An 11853-nucleotide genomic window follows, 5' to 3' on the forward strand; every position below is an offset into this window, starting at 1 on the left:
ATAGTAGAATTTAAAAAAAATGAAATTTTTAGTTACCATTTTAGTTGCATTATTAGCAGTTTCCTTTGCTTCAGCCACCAGTCCATTCCAATGTGGTCCAAGAAATGTTTGCCAACCATTCCAATCATGTGTTTGTGACCATGGTGTTTTCAAATGTGTTTATGATTGCCCTGAAGTTCAAATTGTTCAAACCATTTTTAATAGATGGGCCGATAATAACGGAAATCAACCATCTGTCCAAGTTCAAGTTGATATCATCAATAGAACCAATAGAAATATCAAAGACATCATCATTGCCACTGATGTAAATCTTAACAGTAACCAAATCTGGGGTGTTGATAAAATCTTTGTTTCAAATGGTATCACTGTCATTGATCTCCCATCATATGTTGATATTGCTGCTCATGGAAAATATTCATTCGGTTACATCAACAGAGGTAACTCTGCTGCTCACCTTTACGTTAAAAATGTTTTAGTTAACTAAAACAATTTTTAAATTTCCCTCTTTTTTTTTTTAACTTAAAAAATAAATTTAATTTAATTAAATTTTAATATAATCTAAACATTAATTTTATTTTAATAAAATTTTTTTCTTTTAAATGATCATAAAATTTAAATTTGGTAATTTTATTTTATAAGGTAAGATTCTATAATCCAAATAAGTTTTATTTTTATAAGAAATAAATATGGAAATTCTTTTAAATTTTTTTTTTTTCCAATTTTAATTAATTTAAAATAAAAATAATTTTTAATTTTTTTTTTTTTTTGTTTTTTTAATTTTTTATTTTTTTTATTTTTAATTTTTTTTTTTTTTTACTTCAATTAATATTTTTAATATAATTTAAAAGAAATAAAATTCATTTTCATACATATAGAGAAAATGAATTTTAATAGCAGCAATATGAGTAATAGTGGTAATAATAGTGGTAATATTGTACCTCCAAGATCACCAAATGTTCCAACGATACTATCAAATAGCACAAATGCTGCAAATGGTTTAATATCTCAATTATTAAATAATGGTATAAATAATAATAGCAATAGTAATGGAAATTCTCCAAATACATCACCCAATAATACTCCAGCACAATCATCAAACACTGTTAATACAACCATTACAACTGCAACTAACAATAATACTAATGCTTCGAGTAATAATAATAATATGGCACAAAATAATATTCCAACAATGGTTGCATCAGCGGATAATATAACAATATATATCACCCCTATTGGTTTACAATTACCACCTGGTACTACTCTCCCACCTTTTTTAATGAAAAGATATACACTTTTTAAAAAATTATTTTCACATATTTCACATAGATTTAATATTGAAGAAAGTTCACTTATTTTTATATATCACGATGTTGTCGACCCAGAACAATGTCCAAATGATGTAATTATTAATTTTATAATTGTATGCTATTATATTTATATATTTACTAATATTTTTTCTTTTTTTAGATTGATTTAAATTCAGATGAGACCATAATCGTAAGAAAGAAACTTTTAAAAACTAAACCAAAGAACCCAACACTTTTTGAAAAGAATATAGCATCATTATTTCATAACCCAATTTATAGCGATATTAGTTTTAAGCTCTTGGATGGCTCAGAAATAAAAGCACACAAAAGTAATTATAAAAATTAAAATTTTGTAAACATTATTATATTTTATTCATTTCTAATCGTTTTCTTTTAAGATATATTATCATCTAGGTGCCAAAAATTCCAAGCTATGTTTCAAACAGAAATGAAAGAAAGCCAACAAAAAGAAATAGAGATTGTAAATTATGAACCAGGAGTATTTAGGAAAATGATTGAATATATTTATTCAGATTCTTTAAAAGAGGATAATATCGATATGATACTACAGCTAATTGTTATTGCCGATGAATATCTTTTAGATTCTTTAAAAAGTAAGTAATTTAAATGGTATCCATTTTATATTTATTGAAATATAAAATTTCTAACAAGTGTTTTCTATTTCTTAAAGGTGTTTGCGAAATGATGTTGGTTTCAGAAATTGATTTTAATAATATAGCATTGTTTTTGTTAAAATCAGATATTTACAATTGTAAACAACTTAAAAAATCATCAATGGAATTTGCTTTAGCTAATGTCAAAAGACTAATTGAAGATAAAGAATTTATCGATGTAATTAAAGAATCACCAGTTTTATTATTAGAAATTATTAATGAAATGGCCCCAGTGTATGATAGCGTTAAAAAGAAATCTTTCCCAATAAATAATGCATAAAGTAAATTTTTATATAATTTAAAAATAAACTCTCTCCCTCTATCTCTGTTTTTCCTATTTAATTTTTAGAAAATTATTATTATTTCTAAAGAAATAAAAAAAAAAAAAAGATAAATTCAAATAGTATAATTTTTTTTTAAAAAAATAGTTTATTGTTTTCATTTTATAAATAATTGTACTTGTTTTTGGTGCTCTATTTAAATTTTTTTTATTTAGAGTGTAAAAATTAATTTGAAGTTCTCTTTTTTCTTTTTTCATTTCTTTGTTTCTTTGTTTATTCGTTTCTTCATTCCTACATCCCTTCAATTTATTTCATTATTTACCAAAGGTGATATTATTATATTTATATTATTATAAAATTTAAATATTTTTCTTTAGGTATTTTTAAAAAATTAATTATCTTTTAATTTTTTTTTTAATTTTTTTAAATTTTTTTAAATTTTTTTTTTTTCATTTTTTTTAATTTTTTTTTATATTTTTATATTTTATTTGCATTAAATGAAAAAATAATACAATATATTATAAAAGTTTACAATTAAATTATATTAATTAATAAAATACCATAATAAAATAGAAATAGAAAATAAAGAAAATTATATCCATTTTCTTTTTTTTTTTTTTTTTTTTTTTTTTTTAAATCATCACACCCGACCAGGTTCACCACAATACAAGAAAATAATTTATATAATCGTATATATGTATATTTAATAAATGGGTGCAAACTATTCAACAGGTGATATTCCCAATGAAAACAACAACAATCAAAATAATAATATAAATAGTATAAATAATAATAGCAACAATGGCAATGGAATAAGTAGTTTACTTTTAGCTACAGATACAGCCATAGCAAACATGGGTCTTTATCAAAATGCTTTAAGCGATAACTTTAAACTATTGGTTTCAGATAATCAGTTACCCGAAGATTTAGACTCATTTATGGAATCTTTGTTATTCAGTTTAAATTTTTCAGAAGATTCAAACCACACCTATATAAATAATGTATTAAATGACCTATCAAAGCAGCTAGGTAATTATTTATTGCGAAAAAAAAATAATTTAATATAAATAAATTTATACTAATACTTTTTTTAAATTTTAGTAAAAAATAATTTAAAAACCAAAAACTTTAATAAAATACTGTCCCACTTTATAAACAAATTAAATCTATTTAATCAACAATTAATCACAATATCAAAGTCAATTCAGGATAGTATAAATAGAGAAAATAAACAACAATTACAAATGGATCAATCAGTAGAGATTCAATTGTTTGCTCATCAACAGTTTTTAGTTAATTATACAATTCTTTTACAAACTTTTACAAAATATATAATAGAAAATATGGATCATGTAGATATTATACAGCAATTTCTTGGAGTTGATAAATCATATAAAACAATACCATTCGATTTAATATTTTCAATTATAGGCTTTTTATCAAACGAAATAAGGTAATATCTCATACCTGACTATTCTTGTTTACATTAATCAATATAAATAACACTTTTATTTTAAATTTAGGGATTGTTCATACGATTTGCATGATGTGTTGTTAAGATTTTTATTAATTTTATTTTCAACCGAAATGTATTTACCATTACCAAGTATACAAGAGGATTTTCTTACAGAAACATATACAATCGATGCAAGCTTTTATAATTTATTAGAACCCAAAACAAATATTTTTTTAAATTTATTAATGGACACAGTCTCTTCAAATTCAAACTCACCAATATTTTTTAGTTTCATGAATAATCTTTTAAATAATATTATTCAAAATAAACAACCACCAACAACCTCAAATAGCTTTTTAGATTCTATTGGAAATGCAGCATGTAAATATTATTATTAGTACAGAATCAAATTTTATTATTATATTTTCAACAAAAACTAATATGGTTTTTATTTTATTGTAGCTTATTTATTATTATTACCATTAAATGCATATAAATATTTTTTCCCACAAAACAATAGCATTGGAAATTCAATGACTGAACTCTCACTATTAAATTTATTGGTATTGGTTCAATATAATTACCCAAAAGGAAATCCATTTAGAAATATATTATCACTAGTTCAAGATAAAGATTGTAAGTATTTTATTAAAAATTTATTGAAAAAAAAAAAAAAATTATTAATTCCATTTTTAGTTTCAATTGATTTAAACCCAAATCCGAATATATTTCAAATTAGAATATCAATGCAGAATTTATATGAAAATATTATAAAATCCCCATCCTCTGATAAAAATATTTTGTTACTTTATTATCTTTTACAAGAAAACACTTTCTTTTTTAGATATGTACAATCAAGAACTGATTTAGATAGTTTAGTAAGTAAAATTTTAAATAAAATCATAGTAAATAAACCTTTACACTAACAATTTTAATTAGATTTTACCAATGATTCAAATTTTGTATAGTTCATTTGAAGATAAACCACAACAAGTTTATATGATTTTAATTATAATCTTAATTTTATCCCAAGATCCGTTATTTAATCAAAATGTGCATTCACTTGTAAGTTGATTTATATGAAATCTAATATTACAATTAAATAGTAATGATTAATTTTTTTTTTTTAGATTGTTCATCAGGTTTTATGGTATAAAGAAAGACTTTTAATTGATGTTTCTTTGGGTGGGATTTTAATGGTAGTATTAATTAAATCAATTATGCTAAATTTATCCAAAGTCCGTGATGCGCATTTACATACCAATTGTTTAGCTATTTTAGCAAATTTATCATCAAATATTTCACATATTCATCCCTATGTCGCAAATCGTTTAGTCAAACTTTTAGAAATACTTAGCAGAAGATATATTAAATTGTAATTATTCAAAATTATAAGTAGTTAACTATCGAAAAATAATTAATATTTTTTTAAACCTATTTAGGAAAAAAATGATTACAAGCAACTCATTTGAAAATTCACCACCTAATAATAATAATAATGATAATAATAGTACAAATGAATTAACTAAATCAATGTCGTCAACATCAATCACATCTGATGATAATATAAATAATATAAATACCAATGAAATGGTATCATTAGATAGTAGTCATCTACAACAACTTAAAAATCTCGAAAATCATAACAATACTAACAATAGCTTTATGAATAATAGTTCATTTTTAAACTCACCCGAATTAAACATGCAGGAATTACATTCAGAAGAATTAACGACTCATTCCGAATTTTTGTATATTGTTCTTCAAATTATTAACAATACTTTAACCTATAGAGCATATTCGAACCCAAATTTAATTTACTCATTACTTCACCAACTTGAATATTTCCCTGTATTTGTAAATGAAGAAAACTTGTCATCTATATCAACAAATATTTTTAATGTAATGTATCATTTATACATATATAATAAATAATGAAAAAAAAAAACCAGCATTCTAATCTAAATCAAATTTCATTAAAATAGATACTTCAATATTTTTCAAATGAATTAAAATACTTTACACACAGCCAATCGCAACAAGAAACCACAGCAGAGTCAATTCTTTCATTTATTGAAAGCAAAGCAAAATCATTACCAATACCATCACCTGACCAAGAGAGTAAACTTAGATTTAAATATGAAGAAGAACCTAATAGCTATGAATTTATAACACCATACGTTTGGGCAATAGTATATAATTACTCTGGTGACTTCAATTCAAAAAACATTACTTTATTCCCAACTGTTGACGTTTCAACTATAAACAATCCAAGCTCAATTGATTCAAACAATTTTATTCCTCAAAAATCACCAAACCAACAACAACAACAACAACAACAACAACAACAACAACAACAACAACAACAACAACAACAACAACCAACTATTTTATCACCACCTCAAATAACAACAACTTTAAATAATATAACCCAAGATGGTATCATGGAAAATAATAATAATAACGACAATAATAACAATATTATTTCTAAAGAAACTGAGGTTAGTTTTGATAAACTTTCCGAAATATCACCACCAACCCAAAACCAAATTTAAATAAAAATTTTAAGATTAATTTTTATTGTATCAAACTAATTTTTTATTTAACTATTCTCTTTTGATTTTATTTTAAATTTGATTAAATTATGGAAATTTATGATTTCTAAAACCATTTCTTTTAAAAAAATTTTTTATTGATTTTACAATAAAATTAAAATTAATTATTTTTCTTCTAAATTTTAAACACTCCACTTAAACTAGTGAGTGGACAAAGAGGACAACGATGATGGGTGGGAAAATTTTACAAAAAAAAAAAAGAAAAGATTTTTTTTTTTTAAAAAAAAAAAAAAAAAGATATAAAAAATTTTAGTAATTACTAAAAGATTTAAAAAAATATTTTTTTTAATTTTTTTTTTTAAATTTTTTTTTTTTTATTATTTTCTTTTTTTATTTTTATTTTTATTTTTTTATTTTTTTTATTTTTTATTTTTAATGTTCTCTGAACTAAGGAGAGACTCACAGAGGAGATGGACAATGATGAGGATATCAAACAGATCAAAAAAGTAATTATAAAACACACACAAAATCAACAAAAAAAAAATAAAAATATGAAAAACACCACACATACCACACACATAAATTTTCCAAAAATAAAATATTTGAAAAAAAAAAAAATATAAAAAAATATGATAAAAAAGGGAAATATACTAATCAAATCAAAATTAGATTATTTTATGTACAAAGACTATATCGAAAATTGCCGAGAAAAAACAAAAGAGAAAAAGGAACACAACAAATAAAGCTCAGGATATAGAAGATACAAAAAAAGCGGGTAGACTAAGTAAGGAAATAGTTAAATCTGTAGAAAATATAGAAAATAGGGTAAGATGCTCGTATTATTATTTTTATTATTTTTATTTTTTTTTTTTGTTTTTTATTTTTTTTTATTTTTTTGATTTAAAAAGATATTTTATTTTTTATTTTTATTTTTTATTTTTAGTATGTTTTTTTAAAACTAATGTGTTATATCTGTTTATATAATAATAGAATCACTGTTTTAAAAAAAATAAAAAAAAACTCACAGGACAAGAATTGACAGAAGAAAGTAGCGAAGATAGCGATAGCAGCGATTACGATTGCGAGTGTGATAAATGTACTAAAGAGCTTGATGATGAAGAAAGTGGCGGCAATGTTGGAAATAGTAATAGTAATAGTAATAGAGACCAGGAGCTGGCAAATATGGAAAAAAAACAATAGTATCAAGAATAGTTAATATTTTTTTTAAAAAAAAAAAAAAAAATTTTTTTAAAAGTTTTTTTTTTTTTTTTGGTTTTGTCCAAACCACGCAAAACCATCACAACTAAAAATGTATATACCCATGTTTGTAAAAATAATTTTTTATTTTTTATTTATCTTTTTAAAAATATGTAAATCAAAAAAAAAAATAAAAAAAATAAATAAAAGATAAAAAGTCTTCATCGATAAAAAAAGTTGGAGCTATAAATGCTTTGTTTTATTATAAAGCAATAGTTTTAAATTAATTACCTTCAAAATCATAAATATGCATAAATTTGTTTATTTATTTATTTGTTTTATTTTTTTTTTTTTTATTTTTTTAGTTGACATTTTTTTTAATTTTTTTTTAAAATTATTTTTTTTTAATTTTTTTTTTAATTTTTTTAATTACTTTCTTTTTTAAAAAATGTTGAAAATTGCAGGTTCAATTAAACCAAATTTATTAAAAAAAAATTTTTACACCACACACATCAACAGTAAAACTTTTTTTCAAAATACACACAGTATTAATTTTAAAAGTAATACTTTTTGTAATAATAAAACAAACAATAAATTATTAAATAATCAACTTTATAATTGTAATATAAATAATAATAATAATAACAATAATAATATTCAATATAAATATTTTACAACAACATTAAATAATAATAAATATTTTAAAATGGATACAACCAATAAATTATTTTTTCCAAAATCAAAAGAAGAGTTTACAAAATTATCAGATGAACTCATCAAAACTTATGATCAAGGTTTACAAACAATCATTGATATTCCAAAAGAAAAGAAAACTTTTGAAAATACATTCGATGCTACTGAAAGATTAAACGTTGCCTATAGTATTAAATACTCAGCCCTTACTTTCCCATCCAGTGTTAATGTCGATAAAGAAATTAGAGATATCTCAAACGAAGTCGAATCTGTGCTATCAAAACATTCCATCGAAAATTCCATGAGAGAAGATCTTTATCAAGCCTACGTCCAATGTTGCCAACAAAATAACGACTTTAAAGATTCATCACTTACAGAAGAACAAAAAAGATATGTAAAAAAGACTCTTGAAGGTTTCGAAAAGAATGGTTTACAATTACCAAAAGAAAAGAGAGACGAATTAAAAGCTATCAAGACCGAAATCTCTGATCTCTGTATTCAATTTAGCAAGAATTTATCCGAAGATAAAACCAAATTATCCTTTAGTCCAGACCAATTAAAAGGAGTTCCAAAAGATATTGTAGAATCACTTGAAAAGGACGAAAGTAAAGAAGGTAATTATTTCGTTTCACTCAAATATCCAGAGATTCAACCAGTAATTAAATATTGCTCAGTCCCAGAAACTAGAAAGGCTGCAGAGTTTGCCAATGCCAGTAAATGTATGAAAGAAAACACCCCAATCTTAGAAAAAACAATGCAACTTCGTTATAAAGCTGCACAAATTTTAGGTTACAAAGATTGGGCTTCATTCAAGTCACACTATTTAATGGTCCAAACAAATGAAAACATTCAAGCCTTTACCAAAAGAATGGTAGACCTTTTACAACCACATGGTAGAATCGAATTCGAAAAATTAAAGGAATTAAAGAAACAAGACTACTTAGAAAAAGGTTTGGAGCATGACGGTAACTTTTACTCATATGACTATGTTTATTATAGCAATTTAATGTTGGTCAAGGATTATCAGGTCGATAACAACCTTGTCAAAGAGTATTTCCCAATGGATGTTGTTTTCAAAGGTATTTTTGATATCTACCAAGATTTACTTTCAGTCAAATTCACCGAAGAAAAACCAATTGAATCATGGCACGAGGATGTTAAAATGTACTCTGTTTCCGATTCAACCGATGGCAGATTTATGGGCTATTTTTATTTAGATCTTTTCCCAAGAGATGGCAAATACACTCATGCTGCTGTATGGCCACTTATTGAAGGTTTTAGAAGAGGAAATGAAGGACAAGTTCCAGTTGCAAGTATGGTTTGTAACTTTACTAAGCCAACAGCCACTGCTCCATCACTTTTAACTCACGATGAAGTTGTTACTGCTTTCCACGAATTTGGCCATGTTATGCATAATATGTCAACTAAAGTTTCATATTCAATGTTCAGTGGTACATCAGTTGAAAGAGATTTTGTTGAATGTCCATCACAATTATTTGAAAATTGGTGCTGGGATAAAGATATCCTCGTAAATAAATTATCAGGTCACTATAAAGATAACTCAAAGAAATTACCAGGTGATTTAGTTGATCGTATGGTTGCTTCAAAGAACCTCAATATTGCCCTCTTCTATCTTCGTCAATTACAATACTCTACTTTTGATAATACTATCCATGGTAGTAACCCAGAAAACTTTGTCAATACCGCTGATCTCTTCCGTCAAATCCAAACCAATATCTTTTTAAATCCAAACCAAAAAGGTACCCATCCAGGTGCTTCCTTTGAACATGTTATGGGTGGTTACGATGCTCAATATTACTCATACATGTTTTCAGAAGTCTTCTCTGCTTCAATCTTTGAAAAGTTCCAAGAGAAAGGTGTTATGAATAAAGAGCTTGGTAAAAAACTTCGTGATCTTGTTTTAGCTGTTGGTGGTTCTCAAGATTCAAACGTCACAATCAGATCTTTCTTAGGCGAAGCTCCAAAGGAATCAGCTTTCTTAAAAACAATTAATTTAGCTTAAACTTAAATAAAAAGATAAATAGATTTAATAAACCACAGAGTTATTGAACAGTTCTACTTCTTCATATGTTCTAATTTATTTATTTATTATTTTTAATAATGGTGGAATATAGACGTTCTATTTTGGTCTTGTTATTATACATAAAAACAATCAATTATTTTATTTGAAATTTTCCCTCCATTCTTTTTTTTTTTTTTTTTTTTTAATTTTTGATTTATTTATTTTTTTTAATTAAAAAATATTATATGAATAATTAAAAATGAAATTTCGTGAGTGTGGTAAATTTCATTTTTTTTTAATTAAATTTTATTTTTTTCTTTTTTTTATTAAAATTTTTTTTTTTTTTTTTTTTGTGATGTGTGGGGGAAATTTTTTTTTTTTTTTTCATTTTCATTTTCATTTTCATTTTCATTTTTGTTTTATCAATATACATTATTTTATTTTTTATAATAGCCAAGCGAACAAACAAACAGGTAATTATATATATATAATATGTGATAAAAATAAATACTAATTTTATTATTTTTTATTTTTACACACTTTTTTTTTTAGTTTTTAATCTTTTTAATCATAATAATATATCATTCGGCGGTAGATTAAAACCTTTCTTACATATTTTTGTTTTGAAAGGAAAGGAAAAGATTTAATAGATGCAGTAAATAATAGTAATGACTCTTTTAATGCCATCAGTGGTGGAAAAGTAGATAGTGGTAGAGTAGAACTAATAGATGAAGTAAGACATACCTATTATCAAAGCTATTATGGAACACCTTACTTTGTTCAAAAACAACACTAAAAACATCAAAACAATAATATTTGGGCTTCATCACACCATCAATCACCACTACAGGTAGTGCCCCCTCATCATCATCATCATCATTATCATCATCATTGTTTGCCACTTCATCATTATCATCATCAGCATCAGCATCATCATCAGCATTCATCTTGGTCCTCATCATCATCATCATCACCATCATCAGTATTCATCTTGGTCATCATCATCATCAGCAGCACTCATCATCATCATCATCATCAGCATCATCAGCATTCATCATCATCAGCATTCATCTTGGTCCTCATCATCACCATCATCACCATCATCATCAGTATTCATCTTGGTCATCATCATCATCATCGGCAGCATTCATCATCATCATCAGCATTCATCTTGGTCCTCATCATCATCAGCATTCATCATCATCATCAGCAGCAGCATCATCAACCCTAAAGCTTTTAGTTAATAAAAAAAAAAAAAAAAAAAAAAAAATAAAATTTATAGAAACATACAATATACAATATCATAGTTCAATCATTTTGATGAAAGAAATACATTTTCCCTGGCCAGGCAAATACATTGGAACATCAAATGATTTTAATATTTTCAGTATTAGGATACTGAAACATTAAATTTAAATAAAATATAATAAATTTTTTTTTTTATAAATAATATGTTTATTTTTACTGTTTTCCTTTTTATTAAAAATAGCTCTTCATGATATTTAAGTATCAATATTGTTAAAATAAATATTTTTTTTTTTTTTTTTTTTTTGAGATATATTTAATTTAATTTTATAAAAGTGTGGGTTAAACAATAGATATATATAAAATTTCGAAAAGGTAAATAATTATTTAAATTCGAATTTAAAAAAAGGAATTATATCAAC

At 24.1% G+C, this 11853-nt stretch overlaps 6 protein-coding genes across 6 annotated transcripts; all 6 read left to right on the forward strand.

Moving 5' to 3' along the window:
- Window positions 1–19: 19 nt before the first annotated feature.
- DICPUDRAFT_31231 (uncharacterized protein) lies at window positions 20–484 on the forward strand (the record flags this gene model as incomplete). Its single annotated transcript, XM_003286580.1, has 1 exon — window positions 20–484. One exon carries the CDS (start codon window positions 20–22, stop codon window positions 482–484), a length of 465 nt encoding a protein of 154 aa, XP_003286628.1.
- Window positions 485–1189: 705 nt separating this feature from the next.
- Window positions 1190–2261, forward strand: DICPUDRAFT_31241 (uncharacterized protein; the record flags this gene model as incomplete). The annotated part of the gene is made up of 4 exons (XM_003286581.1): window positions 1190–1399; window positions 1468–1636; window positions 1706–1921; window positions 1999–2261. The coding sequence occupies 4 exons, from the start codon at window positions 1190–1192 to the stop codon at window positions 2259–2261; spliced, it is 858 nt and encodes a 285-aa protein (XP_003286629.1).
- Window positions 2262–2972: 711 nt separating this feature from the next.
- Window positions 2973–6310, forward strand: DICPUDRAFT_97449 (uncharacterized protein; the record flags this gene model as incomplete). The annotated part of the gene is made up of 9 exons (XM_003286582.1): window positions 2973–3291; window positions 3364–3715; window positions 3786–4099; window positions 4181–4354; window positions 4415–4596; window positions 4658–4783; window positions 4849–5093; window positions 5161–5620; window positions 5704–6310. The coding sequence occupies 9 exons, from the start codon at window positions 2973–2975 to the stop codon at window positions 6271–6273; spliced, it is 2742 nt and encodes a 913-aa protein (XP_003286630.1). The 3' UTR covers window positions 6274–6310.
- A 433-nt stretch (window positions 6311–6743) lies between these two features.
- Window positions 6744–7473, forward strand: DICPUDRAFT_77511 (uncharacterized protein; the record flags this gene model as incomplete). The annotated part of the gene is made up of 3 exons (XM_003286583.1): window positions 6744–6779; window positions 6943–7098; window positions 7264–7473. The coding sequence occupies 3 exons, from the start codon at window positions 6744–6746 to the stop codon at window positions 7471–7473; spliced, it is 402 nt and encodes a 133-aa protein (XP_003286631.1).
- A 513-nt stretch (window positions 7474–7986) lies between these two features.
- Window positions 7987–10224, forward strand: DICPUDRAFT_54379 (uncharacterized protein). Its single transcript, XM_003286584.1, has one exon. It carries the CDS (start codon window positions 8177–8179, stop codon window positions 10184–10186), a length of 2010 nt encoding a protein of 669 aa, XP_003286632.1. The 5' UTR covers window positions 7987–8176; the 3' UTR covers window positions 10187–10224.
- A 221-nt stretch (window positions 10225–10445) lies between these two features.
- On the forward strand, window positions 10446–11708 carry DICPUDRAFT_150629 (uncharacterized protein; the record flags this gene model as incomplete). The annotated part of the gene is made up of 3 exons (XM_003286585.1): window positions 10446–10464; window positions 11037–11425; window positions 11676–11708. The coding sequence occupies 3 exons, from the start codon at window positions 10446–10448 to the stop codon at window positions 11706–11708; spliced, it is 441 nt and encodes a 146-aa protein (XP_003286633.1).
- Between the last annotated feature and the right edge of the window lie 145 nt (window positions 11709–11853).

Source organism: Dictyostelium purpureum (assembly GCF_000190715.1).
Source record: "Dictyostelium purpureum unplaced genomic scaffold DICPUscaffold_75, whole genome shotgun sequence".
Classification (NCBI taxonomy): Eukaryota; Evosea; class Eumycetozoa; order Dictyosteliales; family Dictyosteliaceae; genus Dictyostelium; species Dictyostelium purpureum.